We start from the raw sequence: 21,498 nt of genomic DNA, 5'->3' as shown, positions 1-21,498 counted from the left end.
GACAATCACAAACTAGGTAGGCTTAAATTATTACGTTGCAGGAAGCTGCATCTAAGGCCAATATTGCTATGGGGAGAGGGTGCAACTGCCACCATTTTGGGCTAGCCAAGGTGAAACACTCTAATGGGCAGACATCTCAAGGGCTTGGAGGCTTGGCAGTTTCTGAAAATAGGATCCATTTAACACATCCCAGTCAGAGCACCAAAACAATGAGGCTTTGTTGCTGCTGACAGACAAAAACAATCAGTCAGGGATAAAGGAACAAACACAAACAAAGCAAACCTCTCATTTCCACAAAGAAAGCTATTTTTAGGCACAGAATTCAACATAAGTTAATAACAGATTTCAGTAGATGAGTGCATGAACAATTGTGTGCACACAGGCAGCCACTCTGATCCTGGAGGAATTTCCCCCTAACGTCACTAAGGGCAGAAATGGACACTAAAGGCTGATTCTGTGGCCTGAATTCTTCCGATTCTCTGAGCAGCTGCATTGATTTGACCTGTGAAGTACGGTGCTGCTGGAGGTGAGAAATGATATCATCATCCGGCCCCAAGGATTTTGTGAACCCATCTGACTCTGAAAGAACCAAAGACATAAACATTTTCTGAGCTCTGACCATACAACTGATCCTCATAAAGCTGTCAGTGCAGAAGACTGACAGACAGTGGTTGAAAGGTCATAAAATCAATACACAGAAAGTCAGCTCATGGAAAAGCTAATAGGAGAGCAACTGCCCTTTGGCTCAAAACAGGAGAGAAAGGTACACATCCCTGATGGTTTCTAGGTGGCAGCTTCTCTGCTGCTTTGAAAGGCCAGAGGGGTGTCTTTGTTTTTCTACATCCAGCTTATTTTTGTAATCAGTCCGATCTGCAGACACCGTAATAAGAACAGTTCTTAAATCTGGAGGTAAACACTATCTCTCCTGGATGATTTACGAGTAAGGAATGAGAGAGTTGTTATCTGATCCTCGAGCTTTCTGGCCCGGCCGTAAGCATAGCTCCTCTGTGCAAACTACAAAAGGAGCAGAGCTCGGGTGCCTGTAGCTGAAAACAAGCTGTACAGCTCCAGCTGGCAGGGGAGAAACCATACGGGCTGCAACCACAGCCCGAATAAGCCCTGTAGCACAGCAGTGCTTTGGAGAAACCCGATGTTTGTTCACTCCCACCCCGCGGCTGTGGATGCTTTCAGGACTCTGCCCAAACCCTCCAAGGAACAAACACAGCTGCATAGCACTTTTCCAATTGACAATCTCTGTTCTGGGAAATGTCAATGGAAGGAAGCCCGTCCTCTAGCTTACGGGGGTTTTTCAGTCTGGACCTGGGCTGTTTTGCATGGTGGCCAAAACTCCGTGGGCAGGATTATCCTGGAAACGATGTATTTTCTTCTCCTGCATGAGGTGGCAACCATAAGCATAGAAAAATGAACTGTTGCGCTGCAGGTAAGGGGGGGAAAAGTGAAAGACCCACAGAGAGGATAACGAAAGATATGACACAAAACTTGCTATACTGTAAGAAATTCCAGCAATTCAGTTTAGTTTACATGCACGTGTGTGTAATGCAAGGGGCATTTACTCCAGTGCACTTTTCCCAGCAACCTCCCTGCCTCCAAGCCCCACAGCCTAATTTCTTTTACCTGGTAAGGCCCTAGCATAAGGTCTCCCACAGAACATTTTGCACATTTTCAGGATCCAGATCCAAGTTATGCAACTTACCTGGGCATACAAGTTATTCCTCTGCAGTGTTTCCAGTGCTCTTGAGGGGTTATGGACTGTAAGTGTGAAAGTGTGGTGCTCTAGCAGCAGCTGTACTTCGGAGAAGCTTGAGAGAAAAAAGTCCAAAAAGTGTTGCAGCAAAAAAGGAAGGTCCCATTAATCAACAGAACAACCAGAAATGGGCAAGAATCTCACTTGCATTCAGCTGGCAGTGAAAACACACTGGAAACTACCCCAGATGCTCTGTTAACTGGGTAACGGGTTCAGGAGCGTCCACTTGTGTTTGCTTCCCTCAAATACTCAGTCAAAGGAATAGCAGCAAAAGCAACCATCTTAAGAGTGCAGTGGCAACAAATGCATTTTTTATTTTGAATTAAAAAAAAAAATCAGCAAAAAGAAACCAGATCCATATGATCTCCATTGATCCACAGTTCACCATGCTTTTGGCTTTCACTTAACTCTAATTTCCTGATGACTGCTGAGCAAAAAAGTATGGTTGAGAATACACTGGGGTACTCGCAGACAATATGTGGTCTACTGTAATGTCCACCCAGCTTTGCTGTGAAGCATTCCTCTAGTTTTTCACATGCATATATTACATCAGTGTATAATACAGATCGATTTGCATAGGACATTCACATCAAATTATTTGCAAGATGAAAGAGACAAGGAGATGGTCTTTTAACATTAGAGTACCGGTATCTAGTAATTTGGAGTCACATCATATGAGAAGGTATATCCGTATGTGTGCGTGCATGAAAGAGTGAAAGCGCAGAGAGAGAACGCTCCTTGCAAAACTGAAAAGCTCCATGTTGAGGTGAGTTGCATTGAAGAGTAAAATCTCCAACCTTATTATTTTAGATGAAAGGTTTTTGCAAGCTTTTCCCTATGAGTTTTTTATAACCTTACAAAAACATATGCTATGCTCCCGAGGCTTCTCAGGTAATGCCATGTGAAATTTTATGACGTATATATCATTAAAGATAAACACACACACATACATATAGCTTGTGACATTTCTGAATTTACACATAGATTTTGGATAAATGTGAAGGAACACCTGACTGTGCCTTTTTTTTTTTTAATTTCACACAAACACTTTCGAGGAATAATTGTTATTAACAAACTTATCCAATTCTGACATGGTATGTCCAACATACTTGCTGTTTGACTAAAACCATACAGGCATACAAGAGGAACAGTTCACTAACACTGATACCTACCTTACCAAAGTAAAGGACAAAACCATGTTTGTCTGAAATTTTTACTTTCGTTTGCCTTAGAACTTACCAACCATTAAATAATTTCCAAAGCAATGAAAGGGTTGTTTTAGTTACATTAATATACATTTTTTTATTTTGATACATTAATATACAATTCAATTTTGTAGTGGTTTTCGTATAAACCATATTCTGAAATGTCTTTCTGCATTAAATAATGTATGCTAATATTTTAAACAAGTTTTAAGTAGTTCATTTTGAATTCAGCCATGTATTCTCAAATGATCAAGGTCAGAGCCTTCATTTAAAAACAAGACCTGAACATATTTTTAAAAAGGTATTTTATGATAGTTGCTGCACAAGGTCTGCAGGAGGTGTAATCTGGAGGGTTGGTAGAGTTTTTTTTCTTTTAGGCTTGCACAAGTAGCATTATAAAACTTAAAGGTAGCAGGGAACATTAGAGCATCTAGCCTGATCCCATCTCATTTCCCAGTTTCATCCAAATATCCTGATGCTACAGGTATGTGTCACTACTCCAAAAGCCAAATTATGGGGCACTGCGGAAAGCAAGAAAGAGGTATCATCTCCACCTGACGGCTCTCCAGTGTCTGAGCCTGTTTGGCAGATATGTGCAGGTGACCCCAGCAGCTGAACCTCTCTGCCCATAAAAAGATGGAACACCAACACCCATCTGACCCGGGAGGGAAATTTTCTTGCTGCCCTCAGCTTTGTTGATTACCATGGCCCAAAGCATGTGAGCCGGGCATGGTCATCAGGCATCTCAGAGGATGCTCGGTGCCAACAGCGAGCTGCTCCATTCAATATTCTGCCTACAAGCACTGAAAAATGCCATGTGTCTATCGGCGAAGTCAAAAAGCGGTGCTACTATTAGCTTCCCGACTGTGTTCAGGTGCCTGCATATGCTAATGAAGTCATCTCCCAACCTCCAAACAGGCCAGCAGAGGAGGTTGCAATCTTCATCCTCCCCTCAGAACTGGCTCTCGACATAGGCAAAGTAATAATTTTTTTAGGGCAGCAGATTGTCAACCACAGGAAAACACCTACGGCCCGATTTCCTACTTTGCTTCTACCGGACTCCTGGTAAACCAAGCCAGCTGCTGGAGAGGAAGAGGACAAGATCCTGACATAAGGGCTACTGCACCAGCAGTTGTCTCCACCTTCCCTTTGCTTTGGCTGTAACACGCCCAACACTCCAGCCCTGCTCCTTTTGCCCAGACACACTGCCGGCAGACATAGGACTTCCCGGTTCTGGGAGGAAAGATAAACAAGAGCCTCCCTTGCAAGGCATGGCAGGAGGCTAACACAGCTGCTCACAGGAAGCCAGGGAAAGGCACGGGGACCCACGCCTAAAGGAAAGCCGGGCATTGGGAAGGGAGGTTGTTCTCGGACCCAACACCAAAATGGCCCCTAGGGAACAGCACATCAAGGAGAGTAGCCAAAGCAGGGCTGGCAGGGGAGCTGTGAGACAGGACAAGGCTGGGGGGGGTCTGACCAAGGGGTAGGTGTGGTTTCACCTGTGGAAAGGGGCAAAGCTAGAGCAGCCATGTCAGCAGATGCTGCCCCAGCAAAACCAGCCACGACAGGAGGGGATTTGGTCCTGCTGGAGTGCCACCACTCTGCAGCACACCTCTGCAATGCAGCCTTGGGACTGGGTGTCCGCCTGCGGGCTGCCTTCAGCAACCCCACGCCAAAGGGGATCTGCATTAATTTAATAGCACACAACTGTTTTGTTCTCAAGAAGGTCCCTTTCAATATGTCCCAGGGGAATCTGGCCTCGTTTCACACTACGTTTTGCTTATTCTAGCTCTTCCTGGAGAGGGAATTCCTAACAAGCCATTGTAAATTTGTTTTCTTGCCTAGGTACATTAGTACTTCAAACCCAACTGAAGACAATAATAGGTTAAATATAGAGTTAAGATTTAAGAGCTGAACTCCACCCAAGTGCTTTTATTTTACTGTGCTACTCAGACCTTACCCATCCCTTGGTCTCTGTGTAGACTTCTCTTTTATCAATATTTGCATACACAGAGAAAAAAGAAAAAGCAAACAAAACAAACATAATTGGAGACAAGAATCTCAAGGCGTAAGTAGAGGAAAACACTTAATTTTAGATAAGTGCTTGGCACAATGTGCTAATCTGCTGTTCAGTAATACTTACTCATGCTGAGAGTATTTTACTCACCATTAGTCCCGGCACTTCAAACGCCTCTCCTTACAAGGCATCTTGCTCCGTGAGAACGGAGGTGGCAGAACTGGACCTTCATGATTTATCCACCCTCCTTGTAGAGCCACCACAAAAAGCTGCACAAGTTGCATTGTTCCCCTTACGTAGGCATGACTGGGACTGGTCAAAAGTGATACATTGGTGCAATTAATGTGCCCATCTGCACCTGTGACCAATTAATTAGGCTAGGGACACGGCTGAGCTGAACAGTAGCTTGGGAGCTGCTTGCATGCCACAGACAATTGTCCTGGCTTTCTAACCAGGGCAGCAATGGATGAAAACATTGGTTTGTTTACTTGTTTACTTATCTGTGTGTTTTGATTCCCCTGAATATGTCTTAACCTGTGACCAATTAATTAGGCTAGGGACACGGCTGAGCTGAACAGTAGCTTGGGAGCTGCTTGCATGCCACAGACAATTGTCCTGGCTTTCTAACCAGGGCAGCGATGGATGAAAACATTGGTTTGTTTACTTGTTTACTTATCTGTGTGTTTTGATTTGAATATGTCTTAAATTACAGGGGGCCCCCCTTTTTTTTTTTATTTCTTCCCAAATACAGGTAAGATGCGGAGCTGGCTCACTGACTCTGAAGGAGACATCTCATTTAGTTGAAGTCTGGGGATTCTGGTTTATCCTGGACACATCAGACTTGAAGACAACACCGAGTATTCAGATGCCTCAGCAGCAAAAGCTGTATACAAGGCTGATGAAAGGCTCAGATTAATTCGTATGAGTTAGGAGACTTGATATTCTGTGGTACAAGATAGCGTCAGAGTGAAAACCACTGCATATTCATTGTCAGCCATGCCACTGTATTTATTCTATTAATACATTTTTCAGACGTGCCAGGGAACACAACCAACACCCTTCTACTCAGTAAGGTTTCCTAAAGGATTAATTTAACCCATTGCATTTTGCAATCAGTCCCTGCCCTGGCAGCCTTCCTACCATTGCTCCACAGCTTTCAGCCCATGACAGGTGATAGAAGCACATAGAGAAAAAAAAAGTAAGTGGTAACCCCAGATCAGGATAGTGCTGGCCATAATCTATATTGGCTAAACCCAGCTCAGGGTGTGTATTCGCCCAATGCTGACAGCAAAGCAAATCAGCTAGTCAGTACTATGCCTTCCAGTTAGGACTTTACAAGCTCATTTGCAGCCACTCCTTTGACCTGTTTGCTTCGTTCCACCTTCCCTAGTACCGTAGAGAGCCTTACGCTACATCTTCAGTCGCAGACCACACAGCCTAAAACACCAACGAAACATCACAGCCTTACTGCTCCTACCACAAGGTCAACTTGCAAGCATGCCCATCCAAAGGAGCAGAGGGAACTCACTAATGTAGCCACAAGGGAAATGAATAACAGGGTCTTAGCTGGGTAAATTGTTACAATATCATCATCAAGCCCAGGGAAAGAAGAAAGCAAAGCAATGAACACCATCAAGGTTAGGAAGGCTGTATTCAGGCATTAAACACACAAAGCAATACACTCACCTGGGTGAAACTTAAAAATACCACAGACAACAAACAGCAGGCAGCAAATCAGTCCTTCAGATAGCAGGAGAAACTTTTGAAAAGCAGTCATTAATTTGGCTACCATGATGAACTCCTCTGTGGTGAAAGCAACAACCCACTTCACTGCTTCACAGATTCATTGCCTAGGAGGCCGTGAAGAGCACTGCGATAATTTAACCTGTCTTCCTGCATAAGACTGCAGCTACCAGCAATCTTTTATAATGCCTTCATCTGGCAGTAAAGGGGTGGTTCTGATGAGACAACATCTTTCATACCTTTGTGTGCAGCTGTTGCCTCACTCCACTTCCCATGGGGAGCCTCCTCCCAACTTCCCACAAGGGCAACAGAGAGAAAGCCCGGCAGCAGAATCACTACAGCTGGCCCCATTTTGCTTTCCTTTCGTACTCAGAAAAGTACGGAAACATCACACCAAAAGGCACGCTCAGCAGAGCAAACCCACACTGCACGGTGCCCCTACACACCCCGTACAACCCCTGTTACACAAATAGCTGAGCAGGTTACTGCTGGCCAGATGCTCGTCCGCATTACAGGGTGCCATATATGACTCTCACATTGGAAATGCAGCCCTTGATTGCAGCAGTGTAGCCTAGGGCAGATGCAAGTGCAGGATTCAGGGGAGTCTGGATCTCCTAATGGTTATCCGACCCCCAGATAAGCCTAGGTCAGTCTTTTTATTTTTCTCCCTTCTCATTCTCCATCTTTTTGAAGCAGTAACTGCTGACACAAAATTTCTGCTTCCCAGATGTGTTTTCAGTGCTTAGCACTCTTTAAGCTATTCTAGTTAGCTTGATAACATACAAAAGGCTTTACTACTGAAGCAATGTGTCGTCTTTGAACAAACTTACACAACTAAAAATACCAAATTCCCTTTTTTCCAGCTTTACTCAGAAGCCCTATTTGGCATTACTGAGTTTAAAGACACTGGAAATGTCCATTATGCCTGCCTGTTGATGGCATAGGGGAAGAAAAACCATTGTTGTTTGAGAATGTTTCCATCTAGCCTGGGAATTAACAGCTGTACTGGATCCTGAGATTTCCTCACCTGTTAGACTGGGATCTACTGAATATCAGTATTTCATGCCGTTATAAGTCTCCCTCAGGCCTTTTCTCCCTTAACCAGTTGAATTTTTCACCGGTGAAATTGCCTCTTTCACTTTCTACCTGTTCTGTTTGGCCAAGAGCTTTCCTGACTCTCAGTAAAATTTCCTCTCTCCTCCATAGATCACATCTCCCTCACTCTCTCAGTACTCCAACTAAGTGGCATAACTAAGGCAAATTCAGGGCAATTGTCGTCTGCCTGTATCTAGTTTTGATGTAGGCTACTCTTATTGCAGGCTTGAAGAAGAGGAGCTTGTGGGCACAAAACCTCATGTTTTTTCTTCAGTTTATCACTTCATCTAATAAAACATGTTACCTCACCTGACAAACCTAATTTACACTCTTAGTTCATCCCAGCTAAACCAACCATATTTACTAAGCGATCATAAATGACAGAGCACTGTATGGTTTTGCCTTGCTTTTGATATTAAAAAACAATCAAACACACCATTACCAGGCATTTCCCTTTGATGGCGCTCCTCTACAGTTCTGCCAGTTGGTATCTGTCCCATCACAGTGAAAATGGATGACCCAAGCTTAACTGCTTAAAGTCACTAAATGCAAAGCGATGTCATAAAAGCTGTGTCATGGCACTACTAATGAAGAGATTCAGCCTCTGGCGACTGCAAAACTCCACTTGCTGTAGGCTGTATACAGGCAACCGGTACCACCATAATTCATCACTCAAGACTGAAATATATGTATAAAATGCTAGAAGAGGCTGCATTTCAAAAGAAAAGGAATTACATGAAGAGAAGCAAAAATAAAATCTAATTTCCTGTGCACTGCCGTCTCACTGTTCACTGCAAGCTCCAATTTAAGTTTTTCTTCTGCTTGAGTCATTTATTGGGGAGCATCTCCCATGTGGTCCTTCTCATTTCTAATAAGATTCAAGTCCACACTGTAGCTTTTTCATATGTTTGGCACATACAGGATCTGTCTCTCTTCCCTCTACTCTTCTACCCACACATCATCAAAACAGAAATTTAATTATCTTTTAGACGGCTATCACTGTGTTAAATTTGGTTTGAAAGGTCAGTAGAAAGGGACACACAGATGCAGAGCATGAGTGTGCATGTCTCATTTCCATAGGAAACCAGGCTTAAAAATGGAAGATTTACAAGGAAAATGAGCTGCACTTTTGCTCACAGCAACACACTCATTTGAAACCCCAGAGATTGCTGAATATAAAAAATTATCTATATCTATTGGTCCTCACCCTGGGTGTTGTAAATCCTCAGAGCTCCTCTGAAGTCATTGGATTTACATTCATTAATACCAGTAGCCCATTAATTTCATGTTTATAAGGATATGTGTCAGTTAAGGAGGTAAGAGAGTATCTCTAGACCTACACACACGAGCATAGGCATGCGTGTGCATGAGCACGTGTACACTCAGGTATCACAGAGCATTCACAGGGAAATGTCACAACAGCTGCCATCCCAAAGGACAGAGATTTGCACCCAAATCAAGGCCAAAGTTGTACCAAACTTGTAGAGGTAAAGTTGCCCAGGGAAAGAAGGGGAGTGCAACCCATTCATTTTTCTCCCTCTCTTTCACAAGCTTATAAAAGCGGCTTTCTGATGGATCACTTGAAAGTCACCTCCACCCATCTGAAACCTGGCTGAGGATCTCAGTCCTCCTTTATTACTGCGCAACTCTATTAAAGCTCTCAGTGGAACCGATGAGCGCATGTCCCAGCCAATTTTACTTTTTCTATTAAAAAAGAAAAGCACACACTAGTCTATTGAAAATCATTTTTAAGAATTTTAATCATAGCAAATGTGTTTGAACAGTTCTCATAAAATCAGCGCTTCTACATATACAAAGGACAAGACTCCAGAGATTGGCTACAAAAATACCATGTATTAAAACGGAAAAACTCAGCAGTGTTTGAGACGCCTTCTAGGACAGACAAGCAAGCAAAGAATGCTTCTCCACATGCAGATGGTTAGAAACTCAGCAGTGTTTGAGATGCCTTCTAGGACAGACAAGCAAGCAAAGAATGCTTCTCCAGACATGCAGATTTATCTACAGCACTTTGATTTCACCTTTATAAAGTCAATACTTGGCAAGGTTTTGACACGGCGGCCCAGCAGTTCATGTACGTGTAGGGGCTGGTTAGCCCTTCACAAGAAAAGAAGGGGAAAGTCATCTAAAACCAAGTTATATGTGTTCTTGCTTCTGAAACACGTCAAGGACTTCAGTTCACAGCCACTGAACAGTGCCAGCCTGCTTGTTTAGCTAGAATATAATTAACGAGGGGTGGGGAGGGAACCTAGGGATGGCAAGGGGCCATGTAAAACAGAGTGTAAAACAATGAGCAGAGACGGTGCTGGAGCTGTAGGAGAGCCACGTAGTACCTGCGTGCCCGAGGCTAGACTCAACCTTCCAGCTTCTGGTGCAACTATTAACGAGCCTGAAAGTCCGGAGGGGGAGGGAAGAGGACATCGGCACTACCAGGCCGATGGTAGTGGAGGGAGGCCTTTCTGCCTTTGATTCTTAAAATAAGAGCCAAACCTTCATTCAGCTGTTGTTTTAATTAACGTACTAAGTGCATGAATACGTACACACATCTTCAAGGTTGGCACTGAGATAGAGAACTAGCTCTCACTTCAAAGCTGTGCCGAGGACACTTCAGCTGACATAGGTTATTCAGTATTTTTCCTCTGCCTTTTTGTTTAACACTTGTCAAAGTTTATTTGCCTTCACTAAAAAAAAAAATCCCCAACCATCCAACCATCCCCACTCCTTCCTATCTCCCTTAGGAATACAGAAAACTTTGCTAATAGGGATAGTGTAAAGACAGGCCCTTTGGGATGGGCTTTTTAGGTCTGCTTTAGATTACAGCTCACTTGCAATGCCTTTGGAGCAATTAGGGATACTGTAGCTGAAGTAATCTAAACTGATACCAACTGCAAGTAGCTCAAAATACACGTTGGGAAGCTGACAAGCAGCTCCCCTAGAGAATATGTGTGTGTGCGTGCAGAGTCGGTCCTGCCCTCTCCGTCACAGCCCTGTGCCACAACAGCCCGCTGGCCTTCAACCACAGGGACTGCAGCAGGGAGAATGCCTCGTTGCACGGACTGCCACTGCTCCCTCTTCACTTTCCAGCAACCACTGACCGCATCTGCTGACTCCCAGGACTTAAAAATATTTTTCTTCTCAGAGGTCCTCTGCTTAGCAAGGTTTAGTCTCCAAAACAGGAAGCCTATTGGGATTCATTTGGAGCATAGCTGAAATTCAGGGGCACCTCTGCTTTCTCCCAACAGAGTTTAAATAGATAGAGAACAGATGGTACAAACGTGGCCTGAATGAAGAATAGCTTTACTCTTCTTTTTGTTTTTCCTAGCGCCTGTTTTTGTTTTTCCAAAACAATTATAAGCAAAATGAGGGTGGGGGAGGAGTGGGGAGGATGAGAAACACTTTTTAGAGCCTACCACAAAAGAGCATCTGAACAGCACGCTAACCTCAGCGCAGCAACAGATGCAGCGCCTTGCCATGGGGCAGCCTACTTTGGGACTACCTTTCTCACCTGAAGCTGACTAGAAGGGCAGGTTCTCCGGTTTGCGGGATACCAGGCGGCCAGAAGAGCTCTACGTTTGTGATGACTTAGAAAGCTGAAGGAATCTTAACAGAAAGGTTCTCATGTTTCTTTTAAACCTTAAAAGTCGTATCTACAGCAGAGGAACCATAAGATCCCATGCTCTAACCAGAGATATGGTTATGTTGGACCATTCCAGCAAGGAGAGTATTCGCAGTGTGTCCTTATGGGGCCATTGTGTCAACAGAGATTTGTGGCGGGTCACATCCATGCTTCACCCAGTTCAACACCCGCCCCAGGACACCTCCTCCCCTTGGGCCACCAAGCAAGCACGGGGGGGGCAGACTGTGCCGGGACGATTTAACCAAATTCCCATCTTCCTTTGGCAAAAGTCGGGTCCGTGACCCAATGAAGGATTTAACAGTCTCTTAAGGAGACGGATAATTTGCCCTCAAAATTGGTAAATATCTCCTTATCAAAGGCTGCTTGCTTTAGATCTATAAAATGAGGACTGCCACTGCGTATAGGACATATGACAGAGATCCTCAGAGGCCGAGTCCGCTAACAGCTTTAAATGAGGCATAAGACTGGAGTTTGATCTCGGAGAACTGACAGTCACAACTAATTCCACGTATAGTGCTCCGTGTGCTTGACACGCCAAAGTCCAGGCTCTGCACATTTCAGCAGGCATTTTAAACTTAATAGGCAGCACGTGACATTTCATTAAGATTTTGGTGCTATTGCAGTTTTCAGCTGTTAGGAGGTTTATGAGGTATTAAAAACCAGAAGCACATACATACATTTTGAAACTCAGCAGACCTAATCCAAGCCATGAATATGGATTTTCTTCTTCCTTATCTCCCTCCCTCACCAAAGGAAGTGGAATCGCAAAATTAATGTCACTGATACACTGAACAAAAACCCAAAAAAGCTGTTAATGAATTATCTTATCTTAAAAATCAGATTGTGCAAATAATTTCTAGTCTCTGAGTTGTTTTCTCTTGGTTTGCTTTTTTTCAAAAATATTAGGGCTATAGTAAAGAAACAATAACCAAAAATACTCATTTAGAGAGAACCTATGATAATAACAGCAGACAAAGGGGTATTGCAAATAAGACTCTGTATGGAGCCCTGGAGATGTTCCTATTTCTGTGGAGACTTGTTACCATTTTCATCACTGAAAATGCAGTAGGAATTTGCAGTCGCTCAAATATACAAAGGTAAGTTTCTCCTTGCAGATCTGCAGGGAAACAGGATGGCCAAACAACGGGCTGAAGAAGAGGAACCAGGAGACGGCACGCTCGTAAGGAAGCAGTACAAAGTGCTTTTTAGGCTTCTTGTTATAAAGGATGAAAGAAAGAACCCAAACCCAAAGATGTCAGGCATCAGCAATAACAAACACAGACAGTATCTAGGGTATTAAAAAATATCCTCATTTATCCACTCCTCCTGACATCATTTCTCTCGATCCCCGGGGTTTGCTGGAGTTGCTGCATGCTTGTTCTGCCTGGATGGCTGCCGAAAGACATTCAGTGTTGCAATTCTTTGTTTGTCACAAAACCACGCTCCTTGCTGGTAACATTTTACAACTCTTATCACGCTGTTCAATCCAGCTATAACTGTCCAAATCCTGTCTTCTCTAAACCAGAGGAGGTCAGAAAGGAAAAGAAAGAACACTCTATGTGTCCATTGCAGTTAGCCAGTTTAGCAAATATAATCATTAAGCAGGGATTCAGTTTTATCAACCTGTAGGTTTAGCAAATCCTTCAGCATTTCAGCACAGCAGGAAAGAAGCGATTAGAATTCAATTTATTTCCCCCGAGTTTTTTAAATCATCATCACTCTGGATTCCTAGGGTGGGTTTTGCTGTGGGTTTGAACTGCAAGCTTTTTTTTTTCACCATGAGTTAAGAATTCTCAGCTATGTACAATGAGCAATTAAAAACAGGAGTTATAGAAATACAGGTTTCTACACTCAAATGATTGAAAACAGCTGCCTTGGACTATTACAGAGCCTCTCCTAGTCAATACGCTTTCAAATTTCAAAATAAAACCTTCCCCAAAGCAAAGCTTATTCCTTCAAATGTTCTTTAAGAATTGTGCAACTAGCCAAGTATCACGAAACAAACCCCTAAGTGTAAAGTCTACCTCTATTCAAGAAAGTATTTAATCATGTGTGACCGAATCCCTTCAGCTTCCTTAGATTTAATGCTTTAGTGCTTTCTCAGTTAGCATATTTTCCTGAATCATGTCCCAAATATTTCAATACATTCCTTAAGCAAATCTTTGAGAAACATCTGTGACCATTATTCCAAATAATTTAAGCAAGAAATTATTCATTTGCAGTTCAATCAGCAAATTGGCCATGCTTCGGAACTGAGCTCCCTTTTATGCTTGTAGTCAGCCACACACGTCTACCACATGACACGCTGCTTTGAAAGTATGGTAAGATCCACCACCGTTCTTAAATTCTTCAAAGTGAGATCCCACACTTTACAATGACAACCTGAATTCAAACCACCTTGCAGGGGAAGGTTTTTTCAGATCTTGAGGCAGATCCAGATTTCTCTCACGCAGATGCAAACCCCAATGATTCAGACATAGTCAGTGCATGCAGGCACCTATAGGGTGCCTATAGGATCACCAAAACTGATCAGCGTGGTGACAGCACACATACATCTTTTCGTAATTCTCAAGTAGGCAAGTAAATAACCTTCAGCATGAATCTACTCAGGTTTCTCTGTTATTTTATTTACTCCATCTTGAAAACCAAGCCAGAAAGCTAGACCTCAAATCTAATGCTACTATTTCTCGAGTGCCATAGCTGTACCAAATAGCCACTGCTTCTATTTTCAGCTTCTCAGATCTAGTAGGTTCAATAAATCCTGTCCTTAGCTGTTTGGCATTACCAACATTGTCAACTTCATTATTTGCCCTGGGAGATGGCCACCTGCTTTTGTACATTCAGTCAACACACATGCAAATAATAGAGGTTTTTATTTTAAACACACACATCTGCACACACTGAGAATTCAAGGTTTTGCTTTTTTTATCCCAACTTCTTCCCGCTGAGTTCAGCTTGTGTCTGAGTCCTGAGCTTCAGTGATGATTCAGCACTCTAAAAAATTTCTGCACACCCATCAGGTTTTTCAGTTAGGTGGAAAACTGCACTTTTGAAATAGGCAGCTTCCCAGCTCAAAGGTGTTGAAGGAAAAGCAAGATCTGGAGTTTCACTGCAGTTCTTCAGATACAATTTGACAGAAATGACATATGCAGGCTACTACAAAACATGCCCAGTAGATGTTTTTGTACATACAGACCTGAATTTCCAGGCTACTGCCTAATCATTTGCTCATTTCCAGGTGTCCTTCTCCTTCTGCACCCTTTCTTCACTCTTTCAAACCAGTTCAGGCCGAGTCTGTATGTTGCCTTCAGGCTTTCAGGAGTGCTTTATGCAGCTCTGTTTCACAAGACCTCCACTTGAACTTACAGACCCCTGATAAACTACAAGCCCAGGCACCTGGCTGTTCCCTTTTGGGTGGACATTCCAGCCTGAAGGCACAGAGCAATGATGTGGCTCCTCACGTGAACCCCAGACGAGACGTCAGTCACCTGTGGAGCAGCAAGTCCCATCGAAAAGCAGTAGGAGTCAGTTTGCAGGGGACAGCTCAGAGGGGGCAGCAGCTCACCCCACATGAAATCCAGGTAGCAATACCTAGTCTTCATGCTACCAAGCTATCTCAGCACCTCATCATCCCAGCACCATAAAGTACAAGACCTTCCTGAGAGACAAGGGCCTGAGGCCCTTTTACCAACCCTCTTGGCCTCTCTCTACTACGTGTGAGCATGTGCTGTGTGCATGCCCCTCCCTGAGCATGGAAACACGTCCCTGTGCTCATATGTATAGGGGCTCCATGCATGCCCACGAGTCCCCATTTCATCCCCATGCTTAAGTGCTTCGGTGTCCGATCAATGAGGAGAGTGAAAACAGACTTGTGTAGATCTGAAGGGGACTGCGGGATGGACAGGGGGATAGGAAATATTTTCCTCTGGCTGTGGATAGGAAATATTTTCTTCTGGCTGTGGATCTTACCTAATCCCTCAGAATTGCCTCTGACATTCAGGAACATGCTTAGCACAAAAATTACAGGAGTTATTTAGAACCAAAACAAAAATGTACTGAAGCATAAAGAAATGCTTGAAAAATGCATTTTCCAAACATTTATTAAGCATTAAATTTCACTGAACTTGGAAGGTAATTTTTTTCATTAGAGATGCTCAGGGCAACTTAAGAAATGTCTGTAAAATCGATCAACTTGAGGATGAAGCAAGCAGCTTTGCTTGTTGACACGAGCATGCAAGAGGTAAAGTGACAAAGAGAAAGAACACAACAGCCCCAGCTGTCAGGCCTACGGACAGTGTACAGCACCAGAAAGGTCACAACGTGCTGTAAATCCATTGCAGCATTTCCAGACAATCTTGCCCTGCTGAAGCTCTTGCACAATCACCTTTGCCTTCAGGGCCAGCAGATCCTTCGACAGCCTCCCAGATGATGCTGGGTCTCATTTGCTGCCATGTACCTTCTTCCCTCCCTCCCCCTTCCATCCACCCATAGAAAAAGTCCGGAAAAAACAAATTTCAAGCCACGCTTTCTGTGCGGCTAGGATAAGGAAGTGTTTCAACCCCAACATTTACTTGAGATGTGTTCACTTGACATGCAGATGTCTCCTGCAGTACTCATGCCAAGTGTCTAATGCCATCAGGCCATATTCCCTGGGGGCAGTTTAGCTGTGGATGGGGGGTATGGCCCCTTTTTATGACTGGGAGGAAGCAACATCCTCCGCTTTGTGGTGTGGCATTGCTGCAAGAAGATCCGGGGAACACTCAGGCTTGGAGCAGTTTACACAGTAGATTGGTGCCAGGAGCTTTTGATACCGGGACACCTACAGAAGAGCTCAAATCATGTATGAATTGTTTGTGTTTGTTTTAGCCCTGTTGTGAATGTAACAAAACCAGTGCAATAGCCACCTCTACTCCAGAAAGGCATTTGCAGCATTAGAAAGGTGGGCTGCCCAGGGCTCCAGCAATAATAACGTGACTGGGAAGGGGAGCTCGAGGGGAAGGGGGAACCAGTGTGCCAGTCTGTATGATACATGCTTAAGTCAAGGCCAATAATCCCTCACTTCCATAAGCAAAAAGTTTTAAGTAAACTTTCAAGTCATCTGATTAAAACAGAAAAAAAAAAGAAATCTGTTGTGTGGCTGAGTAGTCATCAGCTATAATTCTGTATTCCAAGGTAATTAAAACATGAAAAACCTTTATACTATTACCACAACCCACACTTAACACTTTGCCTTAAAACGCCGAGTCAAATTTCAGCTACCCCCTTGTAAAATACAGAGCAATTCTGCCAAATTCCCTTCCATGCTCTTCATTTGATGGCAAAGTAACAGAGGTACCATAATTCACTTGATATCATTCTTTTCCTGCTAATGTTTTATTCAGACTGAGCTTCATTAATAAAGATGAAACTTTGGACTCATGATTGCTCCATGTTTACAAAACATCCAGGCTCCTTTACATCTTGGTTAAGCACGAACAATCACTGAACACACAATTTCCTAAAAAAATCCCGCATACCAAAATTGCATATTTTGAATTTTTAAAATTCACTAAAAAAAAATTTCAGAGTGAACCCTAAAGTCTGTTTGCCAAGAAAGCACAAGCCAAAAGTGGAAGTTGGGACGCTTGACAAAAAAAAACCAAAGCTGGACCCCAACACACACATCCTTCCCATTAAACAAGCAAATAAATACACATTCATACAGAGTAATTTGCTCTAAAAATGCAGGTGCTTGAGTAATTACCCACAAGTTTTAGCATAAATTTTGGTTGCTCAAACAGTACTGGAGTCACAGTAAGTTTTCTTTTTTTTTTTTTGGTGGAACTGGGCAGTGATTTCTTACTGGACACCAGAGAACAAAAATTAGCCCAGAACCTGGTGATTTTGACACAAGTCCAAATGCGTTTCTCCACAGAGAAAAGCTACAAAGACAAGGCTGTTTTTTAAAAAAAAATTAAATAAAAACTTAGAGGTGTATATAGCAGTATCACTTTTTAATACCAGGTATTGGACTAAGGAATGGGACAGACTGCACTGCATTTTTAAAGTAGTATGACTATCGACATACTTGAGAAACATTTTAACACTGTACGTTACAACAAACTATTTAGTTCACTTCTACACAAGTCAGCAAAAAAGCTAGGTGATCCAACATGATATGGCAGCTGCAAATTTAAAATGATAGTCACAGTCTAAAGCCAGAACAAAAACATCTCCAGAACTCCTATTTATAAAAAGGAATGAACATACACACCGCGCGCACACGCATGCACGCACGCAGACAAAAATCTTGAGGTTTTACTTATTGCTCTTACACAAGGCTGTGAGCAGGGGTGATCCAACATGATTTTGCAGCTGCAAATTTAAAATGATAGTCACAGTCTAAAGCCAGAACAAAAACATCTCCAGAACTCCTATTTATAAAAAGGAATGAACATACACACCGCGCGCACACGCATGCACGCACGCAGACAAAAATCTTGAGGTTTTACTTATTGCTCTTACACAAGGCTGTGAGCAGGCAAATGTCTGGATCAGAAATTAGGTCAAACATGCATTTCAGCAGGCACAAAAAGTACAGGAAATTCATATTAACGAAACAATGTACTGTGTTACGTAATACAGGATGGTATTCTGCTAATATAATACTTACGTCATTAATACCGGATAAACTCCAGGTCTGCCTGTTGCATAATGTGTTATGCAGTGTAGTATTTTAACCTAATTTCTGATTTCTCTTTCATACTGTACCCTCCACGTAGGGACGAAGAGGGGTTTTCAAGACAGCCGTTCGCTGCAACGCCAGAGAAACCTCAGCCTCAAGAGCTTCAGTCGGGCAGGTACGGCCAGAAGGAGGTCAACATTATCAGCACTGTATCTCCAGGACCTGCTCTTTGACTGCCTCACATTTTTGAGCAGTCATTGGCAACTCGGATAAACAAATGCAGAAGTTGGTGCAAAACATATCAGCGCTGTTCTCGGAGCATCTTCCAGCTATGCTATATGCTCCTGGTACACCCCGCAATTGCTACAGGGGATAAGGCAGTAGAGGGTCGAGTCCTGTATCTGGTCACTTCCTCAAGAGTCTTATAAAGGCAAGATTTTTTTGTGAACTGGCTTTCCTTTACACAATAAGCAGCATAAGGTGGATGTCAGTAGAAATCTGGCTACCTACTGGCACAAGAGACTAGCACGTTCACAAGACACATTTTGGAATTCCTGCTGTTCCCTACTGCAACCAAATTAAACATGCTGCGGAGAGGTGTCCATGTAATTACAATACTCGTAAGCCAGGTTCAAGGCATACTGCACATGGGCCTTGCACGAAAAAGGCATTGAATGTGTTATCCGAGGATTTTTTTTTTTTGCTGTGTTATGCATACATGACAGTAGACAAAAATCAGCACAATGGTTCCTCTCCATACATGACCCAACACACACCATAACAATTAAGCACCGTATATGCTATTCTTTAGTTAACAGGAATCAAGGAAGAAAATGGTGGTTTGGGAACAGGGAGGGGAAGAAATCCAGCACGAAGTTAGAGGTATGTTCCTGACAGAAGTCCTAGCTGAGAATGTTTATTGTGAACCAGCAACTGGATTTTGTGACATAACCAGAAAACCACTGACGTCTACAGGGCCAGCTTGGGCACTGCATAGTCAAAATTACGTTCTCCAGTGTTATAATATGGCATTGAGCAACCTCTAATTAATTATTAGAAAGAGCAGTAGGTAGACGACAAGAGGTCACGCTTCAGGGAGGTTACGCTTTGTACTTGCAAAAAGAACCAGTGCAAATCAATAGATTTTTATGTCTTATTAAAGGTCTGTCATGTGCCCCTTGATCCAATCCCTAAATCTCACACAAATTTCAGCTTTCAGACTTGCCAAATACCCAAATTCACACTAAGCTCTATTTTACTTGTGAGCAGTACTACTAAAGCTAGTGGGACTGCTTAGAGCAAGGCGCTACTGCAGTGAAGGTTCAGGAATTTGGCTCTTTCCAAGAAGTGAACTGCAAACGACTGGGGTTTCATGACACTCACGGGTGGAGGGAGACACTTCCTGTGTTTTTTTAAAATCTGTCCTTAGAAACACCAACTTTTATAAGACTGAAATGTGGGAAAAGGCTCTGTTATGCTCACCAAGACATTTTGACACCAGGACAGCCACAGTGGTTTAGGAGGGGTAGCCCATCCAGTAGAAGGTTAGGTTGGCCTGGGTTCTCCTCCCAGCTATGTCACTGCCTCTTACTAGATGATTGCACGTAAGGGTCCTTGGTCTCAGTTGGGATGGTGAGGCTTCCTTAGAGCAACTCCTGTGTTACACCATCCATGGGTGCACAGTTGCATCTCCTAGGAAAGAGGGAGGCAAAATAGGTCTAAAGTCTTTAAAAACAATTAAGAAAACCCAACCTCTAGAAAAAGAAGAAAAATTTTCTATCATGTCCTTGCAGGAAGGACTCCTAGGACTTCTCATGACCCATTTCTTTACTAATGGCTGTGAAGGTCAGATCATCGGGAAGCCCTGCTGCCAGATCGGAGGTAAAACAGCGTGTCCAGTGTTTACTGTTCAAAGCCATCCTTTGCGTGAAGCCAGTTAGGCAGAAGTGTTTTGGCTGCGTTTTTAGGCTTTCCTCCTAGCCCACTTTGCTTCCGTACTCGGAAGCTCCTTTACATAAAAGATGCTGGAAGTGCCACTTCCCTGTAGCTGAAAAAAATGAGGAAAAACAGAGAGGCAAAAAACACGCACCAGGGAACAAAATGATTGCTTGTAAAACTACTGTACAACTTCCTAACTTGGTTTAATTAATGTGCAGTTTAAAACATATAAAATGCCTTACAAGCTAAATGATTTCTTGGTTTTACAAGTCTCCCTCCCTCCCCCATTAAAAAATAACGCATGTGTGGACTGGTATTGAACACCTTGTACAGAGTTGCACGCCACTTCTCCTTTAATTCTACATGGAGCAGTTTTGATTTTAATCTATTGTGTTTAGAGAAGAGCTTATACCGTATACTTTACAGTATAATCAGCTACATAGATGTCTTTAATCTCATAACACGATAAAAAAAAAAATCACTGTAAGTTGCAGTCCCTTTGATAAATGATTATGGTGACGCATGCAGTCCTTAGTGCTGTTGCCGCCAGACATGGGACATGATTTTCTCCACACGCTGCCAAGAGTCCTGAGGCTGCACCGCTGGGGGCCACAGCCGGGCCAGCGCACCGCTGCCCCAGTGCATAGCGTTCTGCAGTCATTGGGCAAAGCTGCGGTGAATTGTCTCGCTCGATACCACCACCACCACCACAGACCCAACCCCCGAGGAGCACACCTCCCTCCCCGCCTCAGCCGCAGGAGATCACCGTGAAGCGCTTGGAAATGCATGACATGTTGTGGAGGACGATGCCCAGGAGAAAGACCAGGACACAGGCCACCAGGATCACAGTGCAAACCCCCGACCAGGTGGAGCTTTTCACAACACCTCTCCGGTCTGGCTCCTCCGCTACCCCTTCAGCAGGGAGGCCGCCCTGCAGCGGCTGCTGCTCCGCCGGGATCGTCACCACCGCCAGGGACTTCTGCTGGCCACCGGGCAGGAGGCGGCAGCCAATGTCTCCCGGCAGTAGCGCCCTCTCCTTGGAGAGGGGCAAGGGCAGCATGTAGCACCCGTTGCTGGGGAGTTTGATGAAGACGGGGGTGTGCTCCGAGGTGTGGGGGATCGCAATGACAGCGATCACCTCGGGGTCATCGGGCAGCTGCGACACAGAGTACCCCGGCGGCAGCTTGGTGATCCCACGGCACCAGGGGCAACGTAGGTCCTTCTGGCTGGTCCTCATCTGCTGCAGGCACACCGAGCAGCAAGTGTGCTTGCAGTCCAGGAGCTTGGGCCGCCGGCGGGGACTGTAGTAGTTGAAGCAAATCTGGCACTCCAGCAGAGAGTCTTGGGACAGGGTCTCCATGGCGGACGGCACAGGGAGGCACAGCGGCCCTCGTGGGGAGCCTCACCCCCACCCCC

General features: G+C 43.9%; 1 protein-coding gene across 1 annotated transcript; it reads right to left on the bottom strand.

Moving 5' to 3' along the window:
• Nucleotides 1–20,396: 20,396 nt before the first annotated feature.
• RNF152 (ring finger protein 152) lies at nt 20,397–21,455 on the bottom strand. The gene has a single exon (XM_009279211.1). The coding sequence runs from the start codon at nt 21,440–21,442 to the stop codon at nt 20,831–20,833; it is 612 nt and encodes a 203-aa protein (XP_009277486.1). The 5' UTR covers nt 21,443–21,455; the 3' UTR covers nt 20,397–20,830.
• Between the last annotated feature and the right edge of the window lie 43 nt (nt 21,456–21,498).

The sequence above is a fragment of the Aptenodytes forsteri genome, unplaced genomic scaffold (assembly GCF_000699145.1).
Source record: "Aptenodytes forsteri isolate BGI_AS27 unplaced genomic scaffold, ASM69914v1 Scaffold81, whole genome shotgun sequence".
Lineage (NCBI taxonomy): Eukaryota > Metazoa > Chordata > Aves > Sphenisciformes > Spheniscidae > Aptenodytes > Aptenodytes forsteri.
Note: the sequence above shows the minus strand (reverse complement) of the source record. Positions and strands in the feature narration are given on the sequence as shown.